The 26,422-nt window shown below is 37.5% G+C and overlaps 2 protein-coding genes across 9 annotated transcripts in view; one reads left to right on the forward strand and one right to left on the reverse strand.

Moving 5' to 3' along the window:
- Positions 1-19,419, forward strand: part of SLC4A10 (solute carrier family 4 member 10) — a 304,439-nt gene extending 285,020 nt beyond the window's left edge. For 5 of the 6 annotated variants that reach the window (XM_044242202.1, XM_044242201.1, XM_044242205.1 and 2 more), the window contains 4 exons: positions 8,758-8,825; positions 11,357-11,473; positions 12,294-12,332; positions 17,306-19,419. In XM_044242202.1, the coding sequence (XP_044098137.1) occupies positions 8,758-8,825; positions 11,357-11,473; positions 12,294-12,306 (198 nt within the window). In that variant the 3' untranslated portion in view covers positions 12,307-12,332; positions 17,306-19,419. The remainder of the gene's footprint in view (positions 1-8,757; positions 8,826-11,356; positions 11,474-12,293; positions 12,333-17,305) is intronic. The other variant, XM_044242203.1, reaches the window with a different exon arrangement.
- A 5,634-nt stretch (positions 19,420-25,053) lies between these two features.
- Positions 25,054-26,422, reverse strand: part of DPP4 (dipeptidyl peptidase 4) — an 81,487-nt gene continuing 80,118 nt past the window's right edge. For all 3 annotated transcript variants that reach the window (XM_044242208.1, XM_044242207.1, XM_044242209.1), the window contains one exon: positions 25,054-26,180. In XM_044242208.1, coding sequence (XP_044098143.1) covers positions 26,079-26,180 — 102 coding nt within the window. In that variant the 3' untranslated portion in view covers positions 25,054-26,078. The remainder of the gene's footprint in view (positions 26,181-26,422) is intronic.

Below are 26,422 nucleotides of genomic sequence, written 5' to 3' on the forward strand. Positions count from 1 at the left end.
AGATTAAATTAGGGCACCTGGGTGGCTCAGTGAGTTAAGCCTCTGCCTTCGGCTCAGGTCATGATCTCAGGGTCCTGGGATTGAGTCCTTCCCCCTACTCTGCCTGCCTCTCTGCCTACTTGTGATTTCTCTCTCTGTGTGTCAAATAAATAAATAAAATCTTTTAAAAAAAAGATAAAATTAGTTATTTTTGAAATAGAGGAAATGGTTATGATCTGATCTGCTTTCAAAGTGCTTCAAGATTGAGTAAATGTAGTTTGAGAAAATTTGGGGATTTAATTACTTCCGTGAATTCTTGATCTATCCTATTCTGTTTCATGCATTAAGATGATTTGTTTTAACTTTTACGGCATATTTAAAGTTCATGTGTAAGTCTAGGTCTCCTTTGAAGGCTAGTAACCATAATATTTTAAAGAAGTGCTTAAAAGTTTCTATAAAAACTATGAAGAGTCTAACTGGGGGAAAAAAAAAAAGAAGACCTGTATACTGTTTACTGAAACAATTGAGTCCATAGGTTGTAAAATACAAGAACAACATTTCCATGTGAATAGAAATGAAGATGAAAGAAAATATTTGGTGAGAATTCTTTCTACTTTTCCTTCATCTACAAGGTGGTCTGTACATATGCTATTTCCTGTCTACAGCACAGTTTCTCAAATTGTGGGTATATTCCTCTCTCCTTAGGGGAATTTGTTTGCAAACTCTTCAATGGTTCTAGCTTTTACTGAGTCATTAGGTGAAGTCAGGTTAGGCCACAAAGTCTAATGAAATTTCTCCTCAGATGTTTTTACAAATATGGCTATCTAATACGTGACTGGCTGGCATTCTTTTACTATTCAGTGGTGACCCATCACTGGCAAAGGATTCCCTCACATTAGAGATGATCATGATAGTGTATTTTATATATACATGTATACATCATGATGATGTATTGATCATAATGCTGTATCTTAATTTTGCATAATTATTTCAATTTTCCAAAATAATGAAGAAATACTTAGAAACATATTTTTAGTAATATTATTACAACATTAAAAATATGATATCATAAAATTATCATTATTTCTTTATTTTTCTGTTTGACATACTTAAGTATGAGATATTTTTAAAAATAAATATTTTTAAATATTTAAAAATATTTTATATAAATATAAATATTTATATTTAAAATATTTTAAATAAATATTTTAAAAAATTTTTTAAATAATATTTTAAAAAATACCTTAACTAGGGTATTTCTTTTTAGGGCTTTAGTAAAGGTTTTATCTTCTCCTCTGATACCATTCAAGAAGAATATGACAGAATTTGACATAAATTAAATGTAAATAAGATGGACAGTGGAATAAAAATTCTGCAGGTTTAAGTTATCCATACTTGATATAATTAAAATTATGCAGGTTAAGAAATCCTCAAGAAAGTTGAAATTCCAAGGAAGACAATTTTGAATATAAAACTCATTGACCATGTCCCTTCAGTCTTTCTGATAATGAGAATACTTTAAGTGTACTAAGGCAGTAACTTATAAATGTTATCTTGCTTTATTTTCATGCTTTGATTCCCTATTTAAATGTCTCTACTACTTCCCTAGAATAAGTTAGCAAGAGCCCGAGCTGTATAATCGTCCCTTTCACAGCATTCTCCTTAGGTCATATCCATACCATGGAACACTCTTTCCCTTCCAGAATTTCATAAAATGAAAAATGGTGTGTATATATAACATACTATGTTTAATATTCTTCCCTTATAAGAAAAATTTTAGATTCTCCCTTTATATGTCTATGAAATATGAGAGAACAAATTTGATAGTAATCATAAATTTATTCACATCTCTCATTTCTATTGCCCAGAAGCACTTCTGAAGTTGTGTATGTATGGTACATGTGTGTGTCCCAGATGTTCCATTTTGAAATTTATTAATCTTAGATAGGCAGAGACCCTATTCAATAAGCTTCTAACTTTTTTATGTCATAGATCCACTGTACTCCAATGGGTGTTTACTGTTTTTTGATTATGAAGATATATATTTTATTTTATTTTATTTATTTTTTTTTTTTTATTTTTTATTTATTTGAGAGAGAGAGACAGTGAGAGAGAGCATGAGCGAGGAGAAGGTCAGAGGGAGAAGCAGACTCCCCATGGAGCTGGGAGCCTGATGTGGGACTCGATCCCGGGACTCCAGGATCACGCCCTGAGCCAGAGGCAGTCGTTTAACCAACTGCGCCACCCAGGCGTCCCTGAAGATATATATTTTAGAAGTAATCAAATACTACTAAATTTCCTAGAATTCATGTTTCCCAAAAGGACGCAAGCATAGATTAAAAATTTATTGAGGCAAATTTACCACCATGTCCTTCAAAGTTGAGTCTAAGAAAAAGTAGGGGGAAATCCCTTGCAATACCTCAATCAGGCAGCTTTAAAAATCTGTGATAGATTAATGTGATAACACTTGCATGTGAATCCCAGCATGTGGAAAGAAACAAGAGAATCAATAATAAAATGTGGACACAATTCATTATTGAACATTTAAATATAGTTCTGACCAGTGCAAAGAAAGATAATTCTCCTTCTGACAAATGGAGAAAGAAAAAGTTTAAAGATGTTCACTTTCTAACTTGGAATTAGTTACTAAAAGCGCATGATCAGTATAGCGAATGGGATGATTTAAGAAAGATTGCACTAGATCTTAAATCCTTGTTGGTTTTTTATTTGGTCACCCAGATCTCAGTATTTCATTATCTCGAGGCTCTGGACTCCAGTGATGGATGTGATCTTGTGACTGTAGCGTCTTATATGAAGGCCCAGTCTTCTATGTAATTGTGCATTCAGGTGGTAAATGGACAAGTTCTCCAGAAATGCTGCATTTCTGCAATTGCTCAGATTAATTGAGTAACTTTGATTGTGATCTGGAAAGATGGTAAATAGCAGAAAATGTTCAGTTCCCTGAGACTCGAATTTAAAGTAGGCTCACCTCTTGTCCTTTCGATGATAGTTATAAGCTTGTACCTTTATCCTCCTGGGTTTTCTTATCAGTAGCCCACTTCTGGTCTTATGGCATTGAGAAAACATTAGTTTGACCTTAAAATTCAATAATGAGTTAAGCAGAATAAATAGCTACACAGGCCAGTCCAAGGTCGCAGAGCTTCTGTTCCAAATTTTCATGTACTTCATGCATATGCATATGCATATGCTTCAGTTTTTAGAAAGAAAGGATTATAATCAGGATAGAAATGAATATTGGAACCCTGACATTTTGCACATTGCTCTGTGTAAAGGGAAGACTGCAGAATCAAATTCTGGATGTCCAAATGTGCTCAGAGTACCAACATGCTTTCCTTCCTACTTAAATATTCTCTAGGACATTGTACACATTTGACAAAAGGGCTGCTGTTAAAAGCAGAAAGCCCCAGCAGAATGTTTGCTCCTGGGTGGGTGGGGGTAGAAGGCAGTTAATGTTAGATAAATCCTGGAAATTGAGCTCTGGACAGTGATCATGATATTGACACTTTTTGGTTTACGGAGGTTCACTTCAACATATATGCTATGGGAAAAAACAAAAAGAAGCAAAAGAGACTTATGATCTGTATGAAGAAGGATCACGAGTACGGCAAGAAGATGCAAAAGTAAACTAAGAATAAGTGCAATTAATGTAATTAAATTACAGAGGTCTTACTGCTAAGAAAGATGAAAATTAGTTATGGATTGGGGAAGCATGGTCTAATTACTACAGAAGCAAACGCTATTTCTAACTGAATCTTAGAGTAAGGCAAGCGTAATCTTCATCAAGCGGTGATTTTCAAAGTGTAGTTCTAGGACCTTTGTTGCATCAGTCAACACCTGGCAACTTGTTAGAAATGCAAATTCTTATACCACATTCCAGACTTATTGAATCAAAACTCTGTGGCTAGACCTAGAAATCAGTGTTAACGAGACCTCCAACTCCTTCTGACACCTGCTAAAATTTGAAATAAGACCTTTTCTAAAACCACAGTATCTGTATCTCCAGAATATAATCTTCTAAATCCAAGCTACTCTATCAAAAGTTCTGTGTTTTATAATAATTTTGATAAGTCACTTGGAGATATCCAATCAAATGTTCTGATAAAAACATGCCACATCCAGTTATTTATTTGAATTCTATGTAGATTCCTCCTTCTCTCCATTTTTCCTTGTTTAGCTTTCATTATTAAAGTGATTAGTTGTATCTCCTGGAAATTTTAATACATCCTTCTTAGACACATCACATTTTATGGCTTCCAGAGTACTGTGTGTGTGCGGGGGGGGTGTGTTTAACATTTGCAGCATTATCTTTTATATCAATAATCAAAGAAGAAAGTGGTCTGAGTTCTATGGACTTTGTTTTCCTCTTGGATAAAATAAATGGGTCAAACTTGATTGCTAAAGTCCCTTTCATTTTTTTAAGATTCATGAATTCTAAAATTGCTGAATATTTTCTGTAATACTCTAACCGTCTTTGTGAACATTGGCTTTCTGCTGTTGTTCAGACCTTGAGCTATTATTTGAGGGTTCCTACATAGATACAGATTTTACCTGAGAAGTGGGTATAATAACAGATGCTACATATTTCACTAAAGGTAGAGCATTTGTCATGATAGATGAATGATCTTTTATGCTATCACAAAATATAATTCAGATCCATACTTCCTACTAATCAAAACACACCACAATTTTTTTTAAAAGACTGCGTTTATTTGCTTGAGAGCGTGAACATGTGTGTAAGAGAGAGCAGTGGGGGGAGGGGCAGCGGGAGAGGGAGAAGGAGACTCCCCACTGAGCAGGGAGCCCAACACAATGTAAGGACACAAGGCTCATCCCAGGACCCTGGGATCATGACCTAAGCTGGAAGACAGACACTTAGCTGGTTGAGCCAACCAGGCGCCCCAAAACACACCACAATATAACTTCAATTTTATTTTTCACTGAGCACAGGCCTTTGTCTCTAGCTGGGCTAGTTGTTATTGTCCTATTTGTTTCTACTTTTTATTCTTAGCCTACATTGTTTCTAGAGTTTCTTCCTGTCTTCTACCAAACTGATCAAATAAGACTGGCTCAGATACTACTTCCTCTCTTCCTGTATTTTGGGCAGTGATCCTTCTTGTCTATCCTCTGAGAGAATAGTGTATGTCTTCTCATTGCTATGTCACCAGTACCTGGTGGACTACTATCATGTAGATTATGCTCAATACATATTTGATAAATGGGTTCGTGAGTAGGCTCCTGGACAATTCACTGTGCGCCTAGCCCATAATGCTTGCTGAGTGTTTTGAGTGCCATTGATTTGATTTCTTTTTTTTAAGCCTCAGTTTTCCTGCCTTTTACTAGATATAACATTAACTATCCTTCACTTATGTAGTATCTGAAAAATGCTTTGGCTGTCTTAATTAAAAGATGGCATTCAAATCACAGCATGAGTAGTCTTCTAGTCAAATTGGTGAAATCCTTCAAATGTTCTTGGGTAAACTTGGATCATCATTCTTTAACATCTTCACCACACTGTAGAACTCAGTGTATTTTCGATGGACCCCGTGTAAATGAAGTGCTACATGGAGCTCATTTTCAGGTCCTTCTGACTTATAAACTGATGGATACCCAGTTAGCTTTGTGCTCTCACTCTTTTTCCTGTATGATTGAGATAAACTAGGTTGTCATTGTCGTGACGGCCAATGCCTGATTTGACTGTTCCTCCCCAGAAAGTCTCAGATTTTTGGCTTCCTCACAGTGCTGCCTGGGATGCAGCCGGCCCTCCATCCCTGAGCTCTGGGGCCCACCCAGCTTCCTTCTGGCACTGAAGGCAGCGGCTGCTCTGCCACCCTTCTCTTCAGATAAGCATGGCTTGGAAATGCTATCTTTAGAGGTGATGAGTTTTTGTTTGGATAGAATTATGACTAGTATAAAGCCCACACATGCTAACAAGCCACAGAGTGCAAAATAATTATTGAAAGCAATTTGAGAGAAAAGTGGAAAATCATCTGAGGAAAAAACAAAATTGTTCCCAAAGCTTTGGTCCAATTTTTTGCTGTTACGTTGAATCTTGAGCCTTCATTTTCCGCTGCCGGGTCACCTCAGCACTGATGGCAGTGTTCTTCTCTCTCTCTCACTAACTCTTTTTTATTATTTTTTTTTAATTTTACTCTTTACTAAACCTTTTGACGTGCCTTCTTGACATTTTATTCCAAGTTGGTCAGAAATATACTATATACCAATTTTACTTTCCAGTGGACTATCAAGAAAAGCATTGCCTTTTGCTTGTATCTTGGTTTTACCTAAATAGCATTTGGGATAACTGAATGTTTTCTCTTTATGTCCCTCCATGTGTATTAAGGTAATGTTTTCTGTAGAAAAAGTAAACTTTTTTACCTGAAAGAATACATATGCTCAGTCCATGGCCTCAATGTTGTGCTTATAAGTCAATATGACATATGTATTATGTTCCATATATAGTGACTAACCCATTTGCAAGGCATGCCTTATTCCAGGCTGCAGATGAGCTCTGCTCAAATGCTAAAATGTGTAATTTCAAACCAATGATACTGTCTACTCATTTTGAATTAGTTTTAATAGTACTGCCAATGATACGAGAAATAGTCTTAATATACATGAAATACATGTTAATAAAGTATATCATCTGATATCTATAATTACATGTATGTTTTTTGACACTTTTATTTTATTTTATTTCATAAAAGGAAAAATATTCTTGAAGGACAACAGAGAAAAAGAATAGGATTAGTTCCTATAATATAAAGTGCTAACTAACAGGTGCCATTCTTACTACAGCATATAAATGTAACAAAGTGTTTGTGTTTGACCAGGGCAGGTACTTACAAGAGAAGAGCAGCAGAGTCATGCAGTTCCCTGAACTTTCCATTATTACACAGCACAGTCTGGCCATAGATAACTGTAGGCAGCATGGTTAAAGTCCCGACAGAGGGAAGCCTGCTTTGGTCAGTAGGTTGGATGTGGACAGAGAGCACTCCAAGAGTGAAAATGAGACCTGCCCCCACATTACATTTTATATTCATAGGTTAGCCAACAGGCTCTAGAAAATACTGTTTCTCTAAGTAACAAGAAATACAGCAAGGACAGAATGGCCTTTCCTGTCAGAAATGACATCAGCCAAAGGTCATGTCTTTCTGGAAACTGATTTAAATCAGTCAAGCTATGGTTAAGCTCCTAAAAGACAAATGAGCCTCCAGGGTCATCCTATTTTCTCTAGCTCTTCATCTCTAACTTCAGGTTCCATTTTTGATATTACACAAGGAATAGGATCTTGCCATCAGTGACAATACAGATGCACCTAGAGGGTAGTATGCTAAGTGAAACGTCAGACTACGACAGACAGATGCCAGAAATTCTGATTGATTCTGATGATTTTACTCATACATGGAATCTAAAAAGCAAGACAAATGAATAAACAAACAAAAAGCAGAATCAGAACTATAAATACAGAGAACAAACGGATGGTTGCCAGAGGGAAGTGGTGTTGGGGGATGGGCAAAATCTAAGACAGGGAGTGGAAGATACAGGCTCTTGGTTATGGAATGAATAAGTCACAGAATAAAAGGCACCACAGAGGGAACATAGTCAATGGGATTGTCATAGTGTTGTATGGTGACGGGGTAGCTACACTTGTGGGCAGAGCAAAGCGTATAGAGATGTTGAATCACTATGTGTACACCTTGTGTGTCAGTTACACTAAAAGAATACATTAAATAAATAAAATTCCATTTCTGGAGTTAGAACTAATGATTCTAACATTTTTAAATGGCCCCAAATCATTCTCTGAACTTGAGTGTTGCTAATTGACCCATTTGAAAATAAATGCTTTATATAAAAGCTATAATCTATAGATAACTAAAATTTTTTGGCGCATGGAAAAAAGTTGATAACATTATTGAAAACTAAACCAGGACATTTCAATATGGTAGGAAAAGATTATCTGTGTCTTAAAGATATGGTTTTAAAGTGTTCTATATGAAGAAATGAATATATGAAGTATTTCTACCTTTTGGGGATGGGTAGGATATTGTGGTTGTAAGAAGAAATCTGAGGCATAAAACAAAAGCCCAAGATGTGTCTAGTAGAAAGCACACCTGTGTTTTTGTCCATACAGAAAGGTGACATCTCAGAAAAAGTCTCTAGAGCAGTTGTTCTCGAAGTGTAATCTTTAGACCAGCATAATCAGCATCACCTGGAAACTTACTAGAAACATAAATTCTTGGGCCCTACTCCAGACCTACTGAATCAGAGATTCTGGAGGTGGGGCCTCACAGTCTGTATTTTTTTCAAAGCTCTCTAGGTGATTCTGATGTAAAATAAAGCTTGAGAACCACGGTGCTAAATATATCTCTCATTCCCTTCTGACAGAGCATTCTGGGATTGTAATTTAAACCTTCTAACAATGAAAACCCTTACACTGTCCATATGTTTTTCCTTTTAAAATTTGGATTATTTAAAAAAAAAAATCTGCTTGGAAATTAACCACGTTTTACATTGAGTGACATGAAGGAGATTGTTGTTAGCATTTAAATTACTTTGTGGTAGGAGACTCTCATTAATTACTTATGTTCTTGGTAGCTGGTGCTTTATTGAAAGGACCTGTGCTAGCATTAATAAATGCAAACAAAGTGGAAGGTCCTGAGGTTAATGAGATAGTGAAACATTAATCTGTGTTTCTTCTTTAATGTAAAATGGAGACTCATCAGGTTCACTTTATATATTTTACATTTGTCTTTCCAGGAAGAACAAAGTATGCTAGCTATGGAAGAGGAGGGCACGGTGCAGCTCCCGTTGGAAGGGCACTACAGGTAAGATACACACATAAAAGCTTTAAGTCATGGGATGTGTTCTTATATGCTTAAGAATTTTCTACTGTGTGGATTCCTGCAAAGATTTGTTGAAGCTGTGTCAGAGTAGAAAGAACTGAAACTAGGAGTTAGATTACCCTGTCCTAGTACGAAGTTCTGACCCTAATAACTGTGTGAGTATAACCCAGTAGCTTAAAATGAAGGGGGAGGGGCAGCAGGAAACCTTGTTTGTAGTCTTTTCTTCTCATATTTTATAATGGATACAAGAACATTGTATTGCTCTCTTTCTTAACCTTGAAAAGTAGCAGTTGAAGATGGGTTGAGATTTGATGCCGGAATACATGAGCTAGGTAGGTATTCACTAAATTGATCCCAGGTAAATGTTTGAACTCTGGAAGGTTACCCCTAAAATATGGCATTGCCAAAGAGATGATCTATTTCTTGAGTTAGAAGATTCAGTTTTTCCAGTCATTTTAGGAAATATTTATGTAACTCTCCAAAATATGTTATTCTTCTTTAGACACAATAACATGCAAAAGAATCCAAACTCCTATGCATTATAATTAAGGCCCAAGAAAGTGTTTGGCCAAAAGTTGTCTGTATGCATATGAGACTGATATACAGACTCAAAGTGCTTAAGGATAATTTAAGGCCATGCCAGTAAAAAAGGAGAGAAAATATTTCTCTGAGGAGAAAATTTACCATACTATTGACCAAAAAATTAGAATCTTCTAGATCTTCAGGGTGTGCTGTAAAACCACATTCCCTAGGCTTTTAAAATATAATCATCTATCACATAATCATGGAAAGTCATTTTATCTTTTTTCAAGCCATACTCAAGTTTTAAAATCCTGTTGATTGTTTTGTCGAATCAATATATTCCCACATGTATGTTGTAGAAACTTAGTCTCATGTGGTACCCCTCTTGGAAAGATGTTTTGGTTAGATGTACTTCCATCCTGCATTCTGGTGTGGAGACTCACACTGCATGCTGCCATATTAAAGAACTAAGGGGTGCTGCATTTTTTTAAAGTTTAATTTTATTTAATCTAGCACTTTCTTTCTAAAAAAACTTTTTTAAAAATTTCTTTTCAGTGTGCTAGAATTCATTGTCTATGTACCACACCCAATGTTCCATGCAGTACGTGCCTTCCATAATACCCACCACCATGCTCACCCAACTTCCCACCCCCTGCCCCTTCAAAACCCTCAGATTGTTTTTCAGAGTCTATAACTTTCTAAACTCTTTTGCTTACAAGACTCATTGTCATATAATATCATGAAAAACATGTGTTCATACAACATTTTTGGGAAACTGGTTGATCTCATGCTTTGAGTCACTAAGGGCTGCTGGATTTGAGGAATACATTTGAAGAATGTATTTCTAGACTGGGAAGGGAGGGAGACTGTGAGACGCAAGGATTTGCTCCAGACCTTTGGTGTCCCTCTTAAAAGTCTTACTTGTTTCCCTCTGTGAACAACCACCAGTGAGGGTCATGTGAGGTCAGCCTAGGATTTCTCTAGAACATGTTCCCCCCCCCCTTCATAGCAGGCTATCTTTTCCACATGTAGTAAGAAGAGTGCTGTTTTCTCACTAGAAACTTTCTTCGACTTGGCCTGTGATTTATCTCTGCTGCTATTTGGTTGTGCTTCTAGCCCTGGGAATATTTTAGAGAGTTCTGAATGTCACCTATAATTGGTGTCATTTTAAAATGCAAGAAAAGCACCCGACATTGTACATGTCCTGATATTGTAGGCTCCCCTAGTCATTTGGAAAGACTTCTGCCAAATACACAGACTGCCTTCATTTATTCAACAAATACTTGTTGAGTGGGTACCAAGTGTCAGGCCCTGTTTGAGTCTTGGGCACACAGTCACAGATGAATGGTCAAGAAACCTTTTCTCATAAGACTTATGTTCAAGTGGAATAGATCGAGGTAGGGGAGGCAGAAAATGACCAAATGAACAAGTAATAGAGTACGGTACTTTAGACGGTGAAAAGTGCAGTGAAAACAAAATGCAAAAAAGGGTTAAGTGTATTCTGAGGAGATGGAAATAGAAATTTTAAATAGAGTAGTCAGCAAAGACCTCTCTGAGTAAGTGACATTTAAACAAAGGAGAGAAAGAGTTGTACCATGTAAAGGATCGTCATGGGTAGAAGGAAGAACAAGTACAAGGCCCTGAGGCAGTAACTAGCCTGTAGTATTCCAGAGCAGTCAGGAGACCTTTGCACTGTGGCTAGAGAGGAAGGAGCAGGGTTGTGATGGCAGGAGATGGAGTTGGACGGTAAGGACGGGGTCAGAGCCTATGGTCCATCTACTAGGCTCTTTCTGAGTGAGTGAGAGGCACTGTTGATTTGATTTTGATTTTTCATAGATTTTTAAAAGTAATTATGAGAATATTCCTTATCTTTTTAACTATTAAAAAATACTGTACTAAGGCACAAGACTGTCCTATATATAGTATCTGTTTCTAGACAACTGCAGTTACTTATTTAATTTTTTAAATTTCATTTTGGGTAAACTATCTAGAGATGATCCATCTGTGATCAATATTTCTGATGAAATGTCAAAGACTGCCTTGTGGAGGAACCTTCTGATGACAGCTGATAACTCGAAAGATAAGGAGTCAAGCTTTCCTTCTAAAAGGTTTGGATTCCAAAGTGATGTGAATTTGTATTGATCCCAACCATTTTATGACATGAATCCATTAGCAAAAGAATAGTAATTGTTTCCATTGAATTTAGGTCTAATATATTTCAGGAAGTTCTTTTTTTAAAGTAGGCAAAAATTATAATAGGTACATTTGTTAGTTTGTTTTTCAACATCTCCCTTTCAAATTAAAAGCTCACTCCAAAACTATGACAGTGGGGAAAACAATGTTATAAATGACTCCCAATGCATGGCATTTTTGGACATTCATTTGGTCTACTCTTTTGCAGTAAGATTCCATTACATTCCTTCATCACCCACTTTCCAGGACCCTCTTAGATGTCTGACCTCATTTTGCACTCCCCCTTGTCCTTTCTGAAACCCTATGTGCATGTGAATGGTTATTTCTTATTTAGTGTATTTCCAGGCCCCTACTCCAACCCCCTGAAAATCTTGCCTAAATTCCTTATTCTGAAACTTTCAGCTCCAGAAAGTTCTATGGATTCTTATTTCTCTGTATACAAACAACTCCCATAGTTGTAGATGCTAAGTTTTAAATGCATGCTGGGGGAGGAATGTGTCCTTAAATATCAAGAGTCATCACATGATTTCCATTGAATTTTCCAGAATTAGTAAATAAGGGTTCAAACCACCCAGGCTTCTTAGTTGCTGATCTGAAGAAAAATCTCTGTGTTATGTTAATAACATAAGAGTGATTGAGGGATTTGGGACAGTGTTTAATTATTAACTTCCTTTATTTTCATGACCTTAAATTAACTTTTTCTACTTAATTTTTATATTACATTTTTGTCATAAGCTCCCCTTCCTAATCACTCTAGAAGCTGATTCCCCAAAGGTAAGACCCTCTCCCTCAAACCTATTCCTTGGTTGTATTTCCTTATGTTAAATGGTGTCTTCTAGAAACCTGGTCAGCCTATGTTCTCTATGTGAGTTTTGGGGAGGCAAAAGGCATGGAGAGTCTTGGGCTTAGATCTAGTATCAGACTGAGTGTTTATGGTATTCCTAGAACTACTCAACTCTCTAAGAAAGTTTGAAACTTGAGTGAACTTTTTCCCCCACATGATTTATACAAATGCATCATATATAAATCAACAAATCTCATAGAACTATATTAGTAATGGCATCAAATTTCTATATTGGAAAAAAGAAAATTTATCCTTTGAATTAAGAAATTGCAAAGCTGGGAGCTTCCATCTATGCACCCCATGCTTCCAAACCTTTAAACTTTATCTGGCTTCACGAGAAATATTTGGAAATGAGGGCTCAGAAAAGATATTACATTAGACTTACAGAATCTCTTGTTGCTGGTTTTTGTCACCCCAAAATGGCATGCTGTTTCAGTGTCATCTCTGTCCCCAAAAGACAAACAGTAGACGTGCAGAGTCTTCATCCCAGAAAGCTGGGAATTAGTCATCTCTCTCTCTCTCTCTCTTTTTCTCTTCTTCCCACCCCCCACCCTGCCCTGACCCCACAGACAACTACCTCTAACACATCAGAGGTTAGTTAAATTTAGTAGGCTCCCTCAGACTTTTGATCGATGTCTTCTGTCTTTAACAGGGCTTTAAATTCTTCATGTATTTCTTTGCTTGGTTCAAGCAGAAATAATATTTTATTCTAAATCGTTCTTTATATTCCTTTCCCAAAGATCCTTTCCACAGTCTGATAGAGTCATCCTCACGGTAACTCTGTTTTGGTAGAAGTCTTGGAAGAAAATCAGAGTTAGGAGAAGGGTAATTTCTCAAACCCATTGGAATATGTGTTTGTGGACTCTTTCACATTAAAGATACGGCATTTCTCTGATTCTTTAAAAAATGGGAACTCCAGGTTTATGCGCTCCAAATAAACTGTCAACCATGGGAATATGTGGACAATTTGAGGCAACCAAACTTACAGATACTGTTCTTCCTGCACTAAATGGATCCAGAGTACAAACACTTTCTTGGTTTTCTGTTGGTTCAAGCAAAAAATTTTATGTCATGATATTTTAGGTACTCCTTAAAGTAAATAGTAAAGTCAAGTGATGCTTTTCATCAGAAATCCTTAGCTGTTTTTAAGCAACACAATGTGCCTTAAGCAGGTCCAGTTTTATTAAGACCATCCTTTATAATTTGATATAATCACTCGTTTCTTACTCTTTGAACATACGTTACCACTAACATGAGACTCAAACTATTGTGCATGGAAGTTTACCTTAGATGTGATGAAATCTGTAGCTTTCCATGTGAAAATATCTATTGGTTCATGGCTAATGTCTTTTATCTTCGTAACAGTGGAAACTGGCAGAAAAAGTGTGGCTTCCACAAATCCTAAAACCACCCACACTAATGACAATACCCTCCCAAAGCCATTGCTTTCTCATGGTGTGTTTGTTGAAGGCACTGAAATGTGATGACCAGGAACTCTAAAAATTTTCTGCCTGCTAGAGTATCTGTTGGCAAACGAAATAAAAACAAAACAAAAACCTAAAGACCAGGTTACCAGGGTCTGTATCTCTTGAGACCTAAGCTGGCTTCCTGGCAGTTTTTGGCCCCTGACCCCCACCCCGTAATCCATCCTGTCCCTTGCTATTGGTCCTGCATGCCTGTCAGAGCATCAGAGAAGCCTAGGTATTTTTCCTTAGTGGAGTTTGGAACAGCAGTTGTATTTTCTCCATCATTTCATTCACTTCTCACTGCTAAAAATGTCTTATCCAGTCTGACCGAAAGAAGGATCTAAGAACTAATTGCAAATTTGACCACATCTGTAGGATGTCTCATTTGATCCTTGTTCAACAGTGTAATGCATACATGTGACAAGCTCCTCTGTGGCTTATTGAATTGGATTGGCAGAAATAGGTCTCATTAAAAACCACATTGCATGAGAATAGAATTGCTATGTTTTATAAAACTGACACCCAAGATTGACATTTCTTGGGAAGGTAGCCGGCAACATTGTGAAAAACAGCCCTTGATTTTTGCCCTGGTGGTGGCTGAGGCTAGGCTCTGCGGCCACCTTCTCTGCTCTCCTCCAGCTACCCACTTCTTATATCCCAGATTCTCCTTCTTTGCTCTGATTTCCTAGGCCGATGCCCTCTCGTGACTCCTTGGTAAATGTTGTTCATAACAACTATTTTGGTGTGATTGAAACATAACAGTTTCATGGATTGCTTGGCAACATGAAGGTAACAGGTCATGTTCTGCTGTCTCCTGAAATATTATTTCCTTATATTTTAAATTGTAACTCCTTGAAGGGCAGGGCACTGTCTCATTTACCCTTTATCCCTAGGTTTTGCAGAGGAGCTAGTATGTAATAGATATGTTATATATATGTCTATTGCCATAGCTATCATAGATAAGACACATAGTTGATAAAAAGAAGTATAGTTTGTTTGTTACAATGAAAATTTAGAATTGATTGGAATCCTGAAAAATGAACATAACTAGAAATAAAGAGAGGAACAGGCATACAGTAAGAAGGTAGGTTCAAGTCAATCATATTTTTCATGGAAATCTTGACCTGCTTATAAAATTTCTGCTTCGTAGTTTGTTGAAATCTAATCTGATACCCAAACCACTGGTTTTAAAGAGGGGGGAAAACCCCCACCCCGATCATTTCATTGATTATTGTTTTATAACCAAATAACCAGCATGACCAAAGCAGGACATCGGGACAAAGCAAACCTGTGAATTAAGTCAACATTCTGAATCTTTTCTCACTGCTCGGTGACTAATAGTGCCATTGGGAATGTGCTGGTTTCTAAAAAAGTGTTGGAGCAGAACATCGTGCTCACAGGAGCCGTGTCTGTGTGGAGAGTCCTGTATATCTCCATCTCTACAGTCTCCTACAGAGATGATCTTTTATTCTATTTTCTTTTTTTTTTTTTTTTTTAGATTTTATTTATTTATTTGACAGAGAGAGATCACAAGTAGGCAGAGAGGCAGGCAGAGAGAGAGAGAGGAGGAAGCAGGCTCCCTGCAGAGCAGAGAGCCCGATGCGGGACTCGATCCCAGGACCCTGAGATCATGACCTGAGCCGAAGGCAGCGGCTCAACCCACTGAGCCACCTAGGCGCCCAATCTTTTATTCTATTTTCATTATGATTGAGAACACCAGCCTCAGAATTCTGGCATTTGAGCTGTAAGAGAATTTAGGGACCGCATAGTCCCAAACTAATTTACAGATGAGGAAACCAAGTCCCAGAGAGATTAAATAACCAGTCCAAGGTCCCACAGCTCTTCCTTGGCTTCTGGGACCCGAACAGAACCTTCCAGTTTCCATTTCGGGCTTCCTCAGCTGCCCCCCATGCTGCCCTTTCTCGCTGGCTTTGTGTGGGAGCCAGGTAAAGCCCAAGGGAAAGTTAATTTGGAAAGTAGGGTAGCAGACACTTGTCATATGAAAGGCACTTAAAGTAGAAGAAAGTGAGTCATGCAGATAGGGGAGTTAAAAATACAGAGTTAAGGCTCTCAACACATCATGTGCACACTGTCATCTCTTCTCGTGGAAGGAGAAAAGAAAAGGGAGAAAAGTTGCTTTGCTCTGACCTGTAAGTAGTGTGTGCTGAGAAGTGTGGCAGGCGTACACGCGGGTGCCATAGACACTCGCTCACACCAGCTCTCAGCGCTGGCGGCGTGCCACAGATGGCAGAAGCTCGGGCACGTCTTACCTGATGGTGCCGGGTGGCGGTGACAACCGAGAAGGGCTGTTTCTAGCTTGAATTGGAGGAAAAACAATTTTAAAAACACACTCGTAGAATGTGTCTAAGTTATTGACCACTAAGAAAGCTGTGCAGGAGGCCGCGTGGGAAAAAAAAAAAAAAAAAAAGGTTTTAACTGTCACTTGATTACTTTGAGAAGAGTTACAAAACCGAGGGTTTCCCCACCACCAACTATTTCATAAATTTATATTTAGGGACAGAGTTAGCGGTAAAAACGGGTGGGCTCCTCTGGCTCAGGGCCCTAGGTGGCAGGGAGGGACACAGGAGGCCGCAGTGCCGGGAGTCGTTGGGGAGTGAGCGCGTCTGCCCCTCGGGAAGCGTGTATTTCTTGCTGGGAGCTTCTCGCTTGTGAGCATGTTATTAGACTTCTCCACGCCAAGTGTTAGCACGAGAGTAAGAAGAGTGCTCATTGCACAGCTATTGAAAAAAAGCATAGAAAGATGGTAGAGTCTTAGTACCGGCTTGCCCATCCCGTAGGTTCATTGGAGAACAGACAAAACGGAAGTCACTTGGGAACGAGTGGATTCTGGAGGGAGTGAGGTGAAGAGGGAGGCCAGGATGAGGGTTGGTCTGCGCAGGTGTTTGGAGGGCGGGGTGTGGGGACGGGCACGTCCTCTAGAGCAGCGGAGATATGTCTGTCCTGCTGACCACAACACAGAGTTCACCAGAGATCAGGACCCAGCATCCTCGCAGCGAGCCCTGAGCTTCGTCCCACAGCATCTCATTGGTGTTCTCGTGGTCAGTGCTTTCTTAAGACGGGGCCCGCACTGGCATTTTCAGCCACCATCACTAATTCTTCTGGCCAAATGAGGACGATGGCATCGATCCTGCATGCTTCTGGAACTGTTTTAAAATGTCTGGTTTTTGTTTCTTAGTTCCTGGTTTTTTGTTTTGTTTTGTTTTGAATTTCCCCCTTCCTGCAGTTCTTGGTTTCTACCTCACGGAGTGCAGAGGATTTTAATTGTTGCTATCTATCCACGCTTCGCAGCATGAAAGTGCAATGCTAAAGGCCGGTGTGGTGCTTTGGGGTTGATGGGTTTGTGTGTGAGCAAGCAGATCTCACAGTAGCTGTGCAGGATTTCAGTAATAAATGTCTCCTTTTCTCCCCCCCTGTAGCATTGAAAGCCGAAAAGAGAAGAAAGCTGACTCAGGGAAAGGTGTTGACAGGGAGACTTGTCTATGACTTGATCTTCAATTTATTTTTTACATATATATGAGAAGAGTGCCACAATTATTAATAAAACTGCTTTGATCATGTATTGTAAATTCTGTCTCTCATCCCAAATCCGCCTTCATACTGTAAGTAGTGCAATACTTGTTTCATTTCTGTGTTTAAACTTCTGAACAGTGAGACACCCTCGTGAGCATATACACTAGCTAATGCAAGAATCTCTGTGTTCCTTGCTGTATGTTAGACATTTGTCAACACTGGATTCTCATGGTTAGTTTTATGAGAGCAATAGCTTTCTTAAAGAGATGTCACATTTACCTAGTTTGTATTTTCCTACTTTAGTGACCTGAAGCTACCTGATAATTTCATTCAGAAGAATTTTGAAAGGTAGTCTTACTCCTTTTTATTTTTTATAGCTTAGCATTAGTGACTTCCTTCAAAAGACCCAAATCAAAAAGTTAGTTTGGAAACATTTTTTAATAATTGTATTTATGCATATCCTTGATTTACTATGATACATTTAATACTTAAGAGTTTATATGTAACTAAAACTTAAAGTCATTTGAAAAAAATATATAGAAACCTGTTCACAACTTGTTGAAAAGAATCAGAAACTAACGCAGAGTCAGGTAGTGTCTGCTTAACAATTCAAGTTGTGATTTATACCACCAAACACTAGGCTCGTAGGAAATGCTTCAGGAAAACTTTGTAAATTTTGTGAGATTTTCATTATAAACCTTTATCAGAAATATCCCATTAAATTTCTCTCCCGTTTAAAACAAATGTTTCCCAAATAAACTTATTCTATACACAGCTGTGGAAGGCTACATGGTGAGTCCTTGTATATGAAATTCACTTCTGTGTAGTTTTTCTGCTGCTCAAGGTCCAGTACTGCTTAATGCTGCTTCTGAATCATGTTCTAACGTTAGGCTGACAGGTCTCCAACTATATTTTTCTCTTCTGCAAAGCTCTTTTCCACTTTTTAATTGAATGCATGTTGTAGAAAAATAGTCTTTTCAATGAATATTTCAGATTCTGTTCGAGAAGATTCTGTAGATATTTCAGTCCATATGAAAACATCCATTTTTACTAAGCTTGCACAAGAGGAAGGAAAGTTAAGAATTTTTGAGCATTACTAAAAATATGGTATTTCATTTCATTTTAGATAATGTGAAGTTAATAAAGATGGAATCTTGTAGTGCTCTCATTTCCTAAGTATGACCGGTGATCATCAATCTTATGATCTGCAGTGTCCAATTTTACAATGATTCAGAGCCCCATGGCTTCTCCAAACTATTAAGTACATATTTTGTGTGTAAGTGCACATGAAAAGTGAAAAAAAGATTCTCTTGTGATCAAGCTTATGAGGGAAATAAAAAACCCCAACAAAGCCTCCATTAGACTCACATTTTGATATTTCTGAAAACTCCCCTGACAATCTTTTAAGGAGCCATTTCTGTCATGGAATGTAAACCTAAAAACTATAAAAATAATTTGCAGCTAATATAGTTTGTGTTTATAAATGCCAAGGAAAAATACAGAAGCTTTCCATTCCAAGTGTGTTGCCTTTGTGTGTTTTATAATACAGATACCATATTGTAGACAGCCCCATTGTTGTATGATTTAGACTAGCTGTACAGCCAGTCAGTCCCCAAAGCAGCCTCCTAGTGTTTTAATATATTAATAACTGTTCTGTTACAAATGATCATAGTGAATTAAAACCTTCACATGATCACTTATTTGAATAAGCAATCATACCCAATGAAATTCTGTATTTCTGAGTATTTTTATAGTCATTTTGTTCTTGTGTGAATTTTAATGCTATCTCTATGTTAATCCTAATATTTTGAAATCATATAAAATATAAGAAAAAAATGTAGTGTTATATATTTCCTCCTAATTTCAGATTCCTGGTCAAAATTACTGAATATCTTGAATGTAATTTATTGCAAAGTTCAAGTAATGTGTAAATGTGACTAGGATATTGTGTTTTTCACAACTAAGAAATGTTATGTGGAAATAAATATTTATCCTAATTAATTTCCTTGCACATTTTAAATTGTGCTGCAAAGTGTCTTGTCTTTCTTCTCTTTAGTGTTAATCAGTAAATCAATGTAGAACATTTTAACTGAACATAATATTTAAATTTAAACACCCCTGTTAAGAAAATTTGGTGATGTAATGTTTCAAGAGTACTCAGACAATTTGAAGTTTATGAAAAGAATATTATGAGAGGTATAGTAGGATATATCTCTTCATTTTCTCAGGAAATTAGCGACTTGGGTACAAATGGCATTGCTCCCAAGACTAGCAAAATCTTCCAAGGTCATTAGTAGGATTTCCTGTAAGTAGAACTCCTTAGACTTCTGTTTTTCCGCCCTAACCCCATCACCCACCATGGGAAAAGCATTTCCTAAAATTTCTCTGCTCCATCTTTGTTATTCTGGGTCACATGGGACCCATAAATATTCTTTTGTAGACATCTAGCAGTACGTTATGGAGGTAATTACATTCAGAACTCTAATGTACAGGTTAGAATTTTTTCTTTTGCCCCATGTGTTTGCTTTATAATTCCTACCATTTAACAGCCTTTGATATTGGGAAGTTTCTTCCTAAATTTAATCTGAATATCTCCTTGGTATTTTTAAAATCCACAGCTTAATAGAAACTTGCCACTGACAATTCACAAGCAACTTGTCTTTCAACGCTATCCCTAGATCTGTTAGGATTTTTCTTGGCTCTTAAAAGTGTGGCTCCTTCCTTCCTTCCTTTTTCCTGTCTGGACCTCCATTCCTGTTTAACTTTAGCTGTTCACTCCTGGTCACTTGACCATTTTATGATTATTTCAAGATTGATACCCAAATGTTCTAATAAGTATCTTGTACATTCATTCATTGAAATGAAATAAGATTTACAAGCACTTGCAGATTTGACGAGAGTAATTTGGATATAGTGGTTCTCTAACTATCTATTTGGAAAGGGTACTTGCCATCATCCCCTTGAAGAAGCCTGATATTCAAGGGTTACTGGTAATGCTTTATTTTCTAGATCTCCTGGGATGTTTTCCACAGAAAGCTGCAAATCACTGATAGAACCGTCACTCCGCTTCAGCTTCTGTTGGTGTAGGGCCATTACCTTTTGAGCTGGAACACTGAAAATAGAACTGCAGTCCTTGCTCCTAAGAGCACAGTAGACACATAGCCACAACACAATGGGATGTGTACTGGGTTGGCTGTATAAGAAAAGCAGTGAATAACCCAAAGATGGATTTTTGAGTAGGGTGGAGTTTGAGAAAAATGTTATATAAGAGGTAGCATATGAATTAAAATGGAAGTGGGGAAGGAAGCCTACTCCAAGAGCTGCAAAGATTCTCAAACACATGCCCATATTGAAATAAAAATGAAATTAAAAAGTAAAGAGATATGGTGTAACTGGAGCCTGACATAATGGAGGTATGGCATGTTTGGAACCAAGCGAACAGCCCATTGTGTTGTACTGTTAGGAGAGCTCTGGAGGTGCCTGGGTGGCTCAGTGGGTTAAAACCTCTGCCTTTGGCTCAGGTCATGATCTCAGAGTCATGGGATCGAGCCCCACATTGGGCTCTCTGCTCAGCAGGGAGCCTGCTTCCTCCTCTCTGTCTGCCTGCCTCTCTGCCTACTTGTAATCTCTGTCTGTCGGGTTAATAAATAAAAAAAAAAAAAAAAAAAAAAAGGAGAGCTCTGAAGACCTGTAAGAAAAGGTAGAAATACAAGTCAATCATATTAAAAATGATGTTGAAGTCTATATTAGGGTATTTGAACTTCCTGCCTTAAAAGTTTTGAGGAGCGGAGAGACATGAATTTTTGGAAAGATTAGTCTAGCAGCACAGTGGAGAATATAGTGGCAAAAAAGTGGAATCATTTCCTTAGAGATCCTAAACAAGATGACTCTGAGGCTTAAACCAAATTCTCTGTGAATGGTCTATAAACTTTTATTGTTTCTGAAACCAAATAGGCTTGAACATGCTCCTTAGGTACTTAAATAACTCCAGACACAAATAGCTTTATTATAAATAATTTCATGTAGAACAAGACAGGTAGATAGATAGTATGTTTTGAGTTGTATTTGAAAAAAAAAATGTTCTGAAAAGCATGGTATCAACAGTAATCCTGAGACTATTAAAGAAATCTAAACGTAGGACCAAATTCAGCCAATGGCAGCACTTAGGAATCTAGAAAGCACCTGCCGTCACCCACATTTTCACTTTACTCATCTCCTCATTCTTACCATAGACTTAGCTTTATGTCTAGGTACTCTTGCCTTCAGGTGTGTGTAGTTACAGATTACAGATTTCTGCCATGTGACTTATTTCTCCTATTTGTTTATAAGCTTCTTAAAGATAGGAATAGTGTTTTATCCCTTCTTTGTAACTCTTCAGAGCCTAGGTCTGTGCTTGGCTATTTATCCAGCTGAGAAAGTCTGTGGATAGAACCCTAAGTAAAATATGTCACAAGATGCCGCTTTTCAGTTTATTAAGAATGATGAAAGATCCAAAAAGAATTCTCACTTGCATGTTAGAATGGAAACAAAAGCAAATGCTTCTTGAGAACTTCATGTGCCCAACACCTGGAGGTAGACACAGACACCTAAGGTGGGGACCCATGCAAGCTATGGAGTCATCAATGGAGTCATCACACCTGGATAAAAAGCTAAGTAGCTGTGAATAGGGGGAGAAGGGAGAGAGGAAGGCAGATATGATACCGGCAGAATATATACACAAATCTTCACAGAAATGGCACAACTCTTTGAAGTAGGTGTTTTTGTACTTCTTTCAAGTTAAGAAACAGAGGCTCAAAGAGGCTGAGTAAATGTTCTTTAAAATGTTTCTCACTGTGAGTGATGATGGTGAGATTCTGACCCATGTGGACCTTATCTAGGCTGCAGTGCACAGAGTCTCCCACAGGAGGTGATGTATGACTGGCTTCGTTCTTAACAGGCTCCTCATTCTGGGTCACACAACCACAATCAGGTTATGATGAATAATATTTCTTCCCAGGATGTTACATTTTCTCCGTGACTCATATTTCTGTGATCAAGATTGGAAACTAGACTTAGCCAAGGAAATACTTTGCTCACAAGTCACAAGTATCATGACTCTGGATAGAAGAAACTTCCTGAAATAATCAGGGTTTTGGTCATTTGACGGGTCACTCTTTTCACCAAATATGTGTTTTAAGTGATCTGACAAACTTGGGGTGGATTGTTCAGATGAAAGATTATGAACAACAACAACAACAACAAAAAACTTAATTGGGTTGGTTGAAATTTAAAGTCTGTAACACTGGAAATGATACCCCTGTTGCTTTAGCAGTAAGGAAATGAACTTTCCTTTTGTTAATTCAAATTCTCAAGTTTAAATGTTAATATTGTCACAGAAAGGTGACATGCAGAAAGATGATGTTTCTATTGAGCATGGAATTGTTCTTATTAATAATATCATTCTCTGAATTTTTCTGGTGGGCAGTGACGTTATGCTTTATTATTCTCAATCCATGAGAATGAGATGATCCATGATCATGGATCCTTCAGCCATCCTGAACGCACACGCTGGATCATTCAGGATATACATAAAAAAAGTTCTTGGACACTGCCGAAAGAATTGTCTCAAAACTGGCAGAACAAGTTCTCTGACTTTATGAAAAAAGCCATCCTGGTGTTTTGGTATGTTTTTCATTTAGAACTTACTGAATCCTCTAGATTCAGTACCAGATTGTACAAATCTAGTAGTTTTATAAACTGGGATTCTCACATCATCTTAGAGCAAACGGCAAATACCATGTAGTAGAACTGGTAGCTTCAGTGACCACATGGGAATAAGAAGGAAAATACCCGAAATGACACACAGCCTGATGTGATCATTGATCTTTGTGGTGGTGGCTTTGAGTCAGTAAGGATGCACTGAATTGTGTTTTATGCCTTCTATTTAAGGAAATGTGGAGGTATGGAATCATTTTTAGCAAGATTTCCAAAAAACATGTTCACAAATAACTTTTAAAGTGATGTTCTGAAGATCTTGAGCAAAACTGAAGCTCTGCATCCATAGAAGAGATGTGAACATCGCTCTGTTGGCGTGTGTGTCTCTGCACCATCCCCCCTTTGCCATGCTCTCCCACAAGTTGTATCTGATGGGAATCTTCCCATCCCTGGGCCTGCTGAGGCTGTGACTGTCAATGGTGGGCATGTCTGCCCATCTTCATGCTAGGATTCGTTTCTGTGTGTTTCCAGCTTAGCCTCAGATTACGTGTCTCTCAAGGTTAACGTCTTGCCCTTCCTTTTCCAATCAGCCAATTTCATATTCTTATTGGAGAAGAAAACTTGTCCTGTGAGGGTTGAATGAAACCTACTTTAACTTCAATCACATCGTTACCATTTGTAACCCTTACTACGTGAAAAATAGGTGCTAGGATTTTTTTTTTTTAACCTCTGGACTCCAGAAAAACATGTTTAGAAATCAAAGGAACAATGAATTGTATAGTTTTGATATTGTACAATAGTTTTACAATACCAGCTATTATACAATGGTCTTAATATCTGTATAGTATTGGATATTGTGCACTATCTACTATTGTACAATCGTCTTATTGATATCTGTGAAATAGCTGGTATTGTGCAATGTCTGATATTGGTAACATCTGATATTGCCAAATGGTTTTAATATCTGTAGAGCATCTGATATCGCACAATATCTGGTTCCAACTAAAATAAAAGAAGAATTTCTATTTAATTTGCTCTTATGACTATTAACTCAGTCCAGGATGTGTACATATGATCTATGACTACTGTTCCTGGATATAGAACTCGGCAAAGATTGTCCAGTTACTCACGATGACTGAACTCTATTAAGGAATAGAATTATGACAAGAGCCCTACAGGTTTGCAGGTCGATTTATAGCTCCAATGGATGAGTGGAGTTTGGGATGTAAGGTGAAGCTACTCAATGGCATGCTTGCAAAGTACAATCAAAGCTGAATTTCACAACGCTCTGTCCATTCCTATGCATGACTCACCAGTCTCATATTGAATTGATAGATTTTTTCCATTTCTTCTATTTTTAGATTTTTGTGCTGGAGCTCACTCTGAGATAACTTTTTCCAGTAAATGGCTGGAAGCTAAGTTTGAGTTACAGAGAATCAATTTTTAAAAAATGAGGCCATTTTGCAAACAATTGAACAAAAAAATCATGTTTCCTCTGTTGTTTGCTAGACTAAATTCAGCATCTGAAATCTATGCTTCCGTTAATATAGATATGCCAGCCAAAAATAGTCAAACACTTGAGTAACTGATTTTTTTTCTTGACTTAGACTGAGATGATGTTGTTGATATTATTTGTTCTTATAACATGAACTTCATCACAGTTTCCTGGAATAAAATTATAAATTATGTATTACATAAAAAATAAAAATTATTTGGGTGTTTCAAAAGCTATATATGTGTGTGATAACAAATTGTGTATGTTATTACATAAAAACCCATACGAACTGCTTAATTTAACACATTTTATGTATCTTTTTTTTTTTTTTAACAAAAACTGAACTCTCTCCATGTTTACGAGGCAGTCTGGGGTAGCGAGCAAAATAAACAAGAGCCTTTCTGGATAAGCGTGTCCATATGCCAATGTGGTTTAGGTCTCATTCAAGACACAAAACGCATTATCTCCGAAAAAATGAAGGAACATTTATTAAATGACCAGGAGAAATTCCACAGTATGGGAATAACAATACATAACTTTGTAGTTTATTTTTATTTTTAAAAACAAGTCCAAGGAAGTTAAAATATTCTTTTCATTAAGATGCTCAAAGAAATGAACTAAGAAAAATTGATGCAAGGACTCCTTCAAGTTCGAATTTGTGATACAAATATTTTCATCTTTTAACAGGGCAAGCTGATGTGTTCACATCTCAGTTCCAAACTGCCTCTTTCACTAGGAAACAGCAGTGGTTTTTAAGGCACATTTACAGTGCTTTCCCCTCCCCCTCGCTGTGTGTTTGTAGCACCTATAGCCAGAGTTGGCACCTGGGGGCCTTGCATTGTTGGCAGATTCCCTCTCATTTCTTTGGAGTCTATTCAACTGCTGTGGTTTTACTCAGAAGTCAGTGCTTTTTGCATATATGATTTCCTGAGACTGAATAGTCTTTCTCAGAAAACCGTGCCAGTCTGGCTGTGAACAGCTCTTCTCCAAGAGTTGCTGACAGGAGCCTGGTCGGGTCATTGTGCTCGGCCGTGGGTTCCCAGCCAGGCCTCCTCGCTTTTTCCCCTACCCCTTCCCTCCTTACCCCTGCCTCGGTGACATCACCACCCACATCTTGCCATCCCTTTAAAGAAGAGAATGAGATTTGTACTGGTCCAGTTAGAAAAGAATGAAATGCTTCCCAGGGAACCTATGCAGAGCTCCCATAAAAACAATTCATATTTGTTGTTTCAGCAACGGATGTGGAAATGATTTTAAATAATAAACAAAACCAGACGGAATAATTCAAACTTCAGTAAGGTAATAATCTGGTGCGAAGACAGAAGTCCCAACTTAAGGTTACAGACATGAATTTTGGGAACAAAGGTAACCTTGAATTTCTTGATTTGAGTGTATTCTTTTTTTTTTTTTAAAGATCATCATCTTAAGAGTGCAGTTTTCAGACAGAACAAAAATGGCTTTCAATAGGTCAGGCATGCTGTTCCAGGGCGCTAAGGTAAAGAGAAGCATTGTTTTATGAAGTGACTCATGTGGGTGTATATATGCTGGTGGGCTGTGCTGCTAGCAATTCCGTGGTCTTCATCTGTATACCACTGCAGAGAAACACAAAGGTCAGAAGAAGGAAGTCAGTTGTCTTCTTTTTAAAAAAATAATTCAAATAAGCTCTCACAAGCATACATAGAATTAAAACATTGTTTTAAGGGTGTGTGTGTGTATCTTCTAATAAAACTGTCCACGTATATTTTCAGATTTGATTCAAAGGACACTTAGAACCACATCATGCATAGAAGAGAATGTTTATCCCATTAAGCACACTAGTTTTAATTAAGTGTTA

The sequence above is a fragment of the Neovison vison genome, chromosome 3 (genome assembly GCF_020171115.1).
Source record: "Neovison vison isolate M4711 chromosome 3, ASM_NN_V1, whole genome shotgun sequence".
Taxonomy (NCBI): Eukaryota; Metazoa; Chordata; class Mammalia; order Carnivora; family Mustelidae; genus Neogale; species Neogale vison.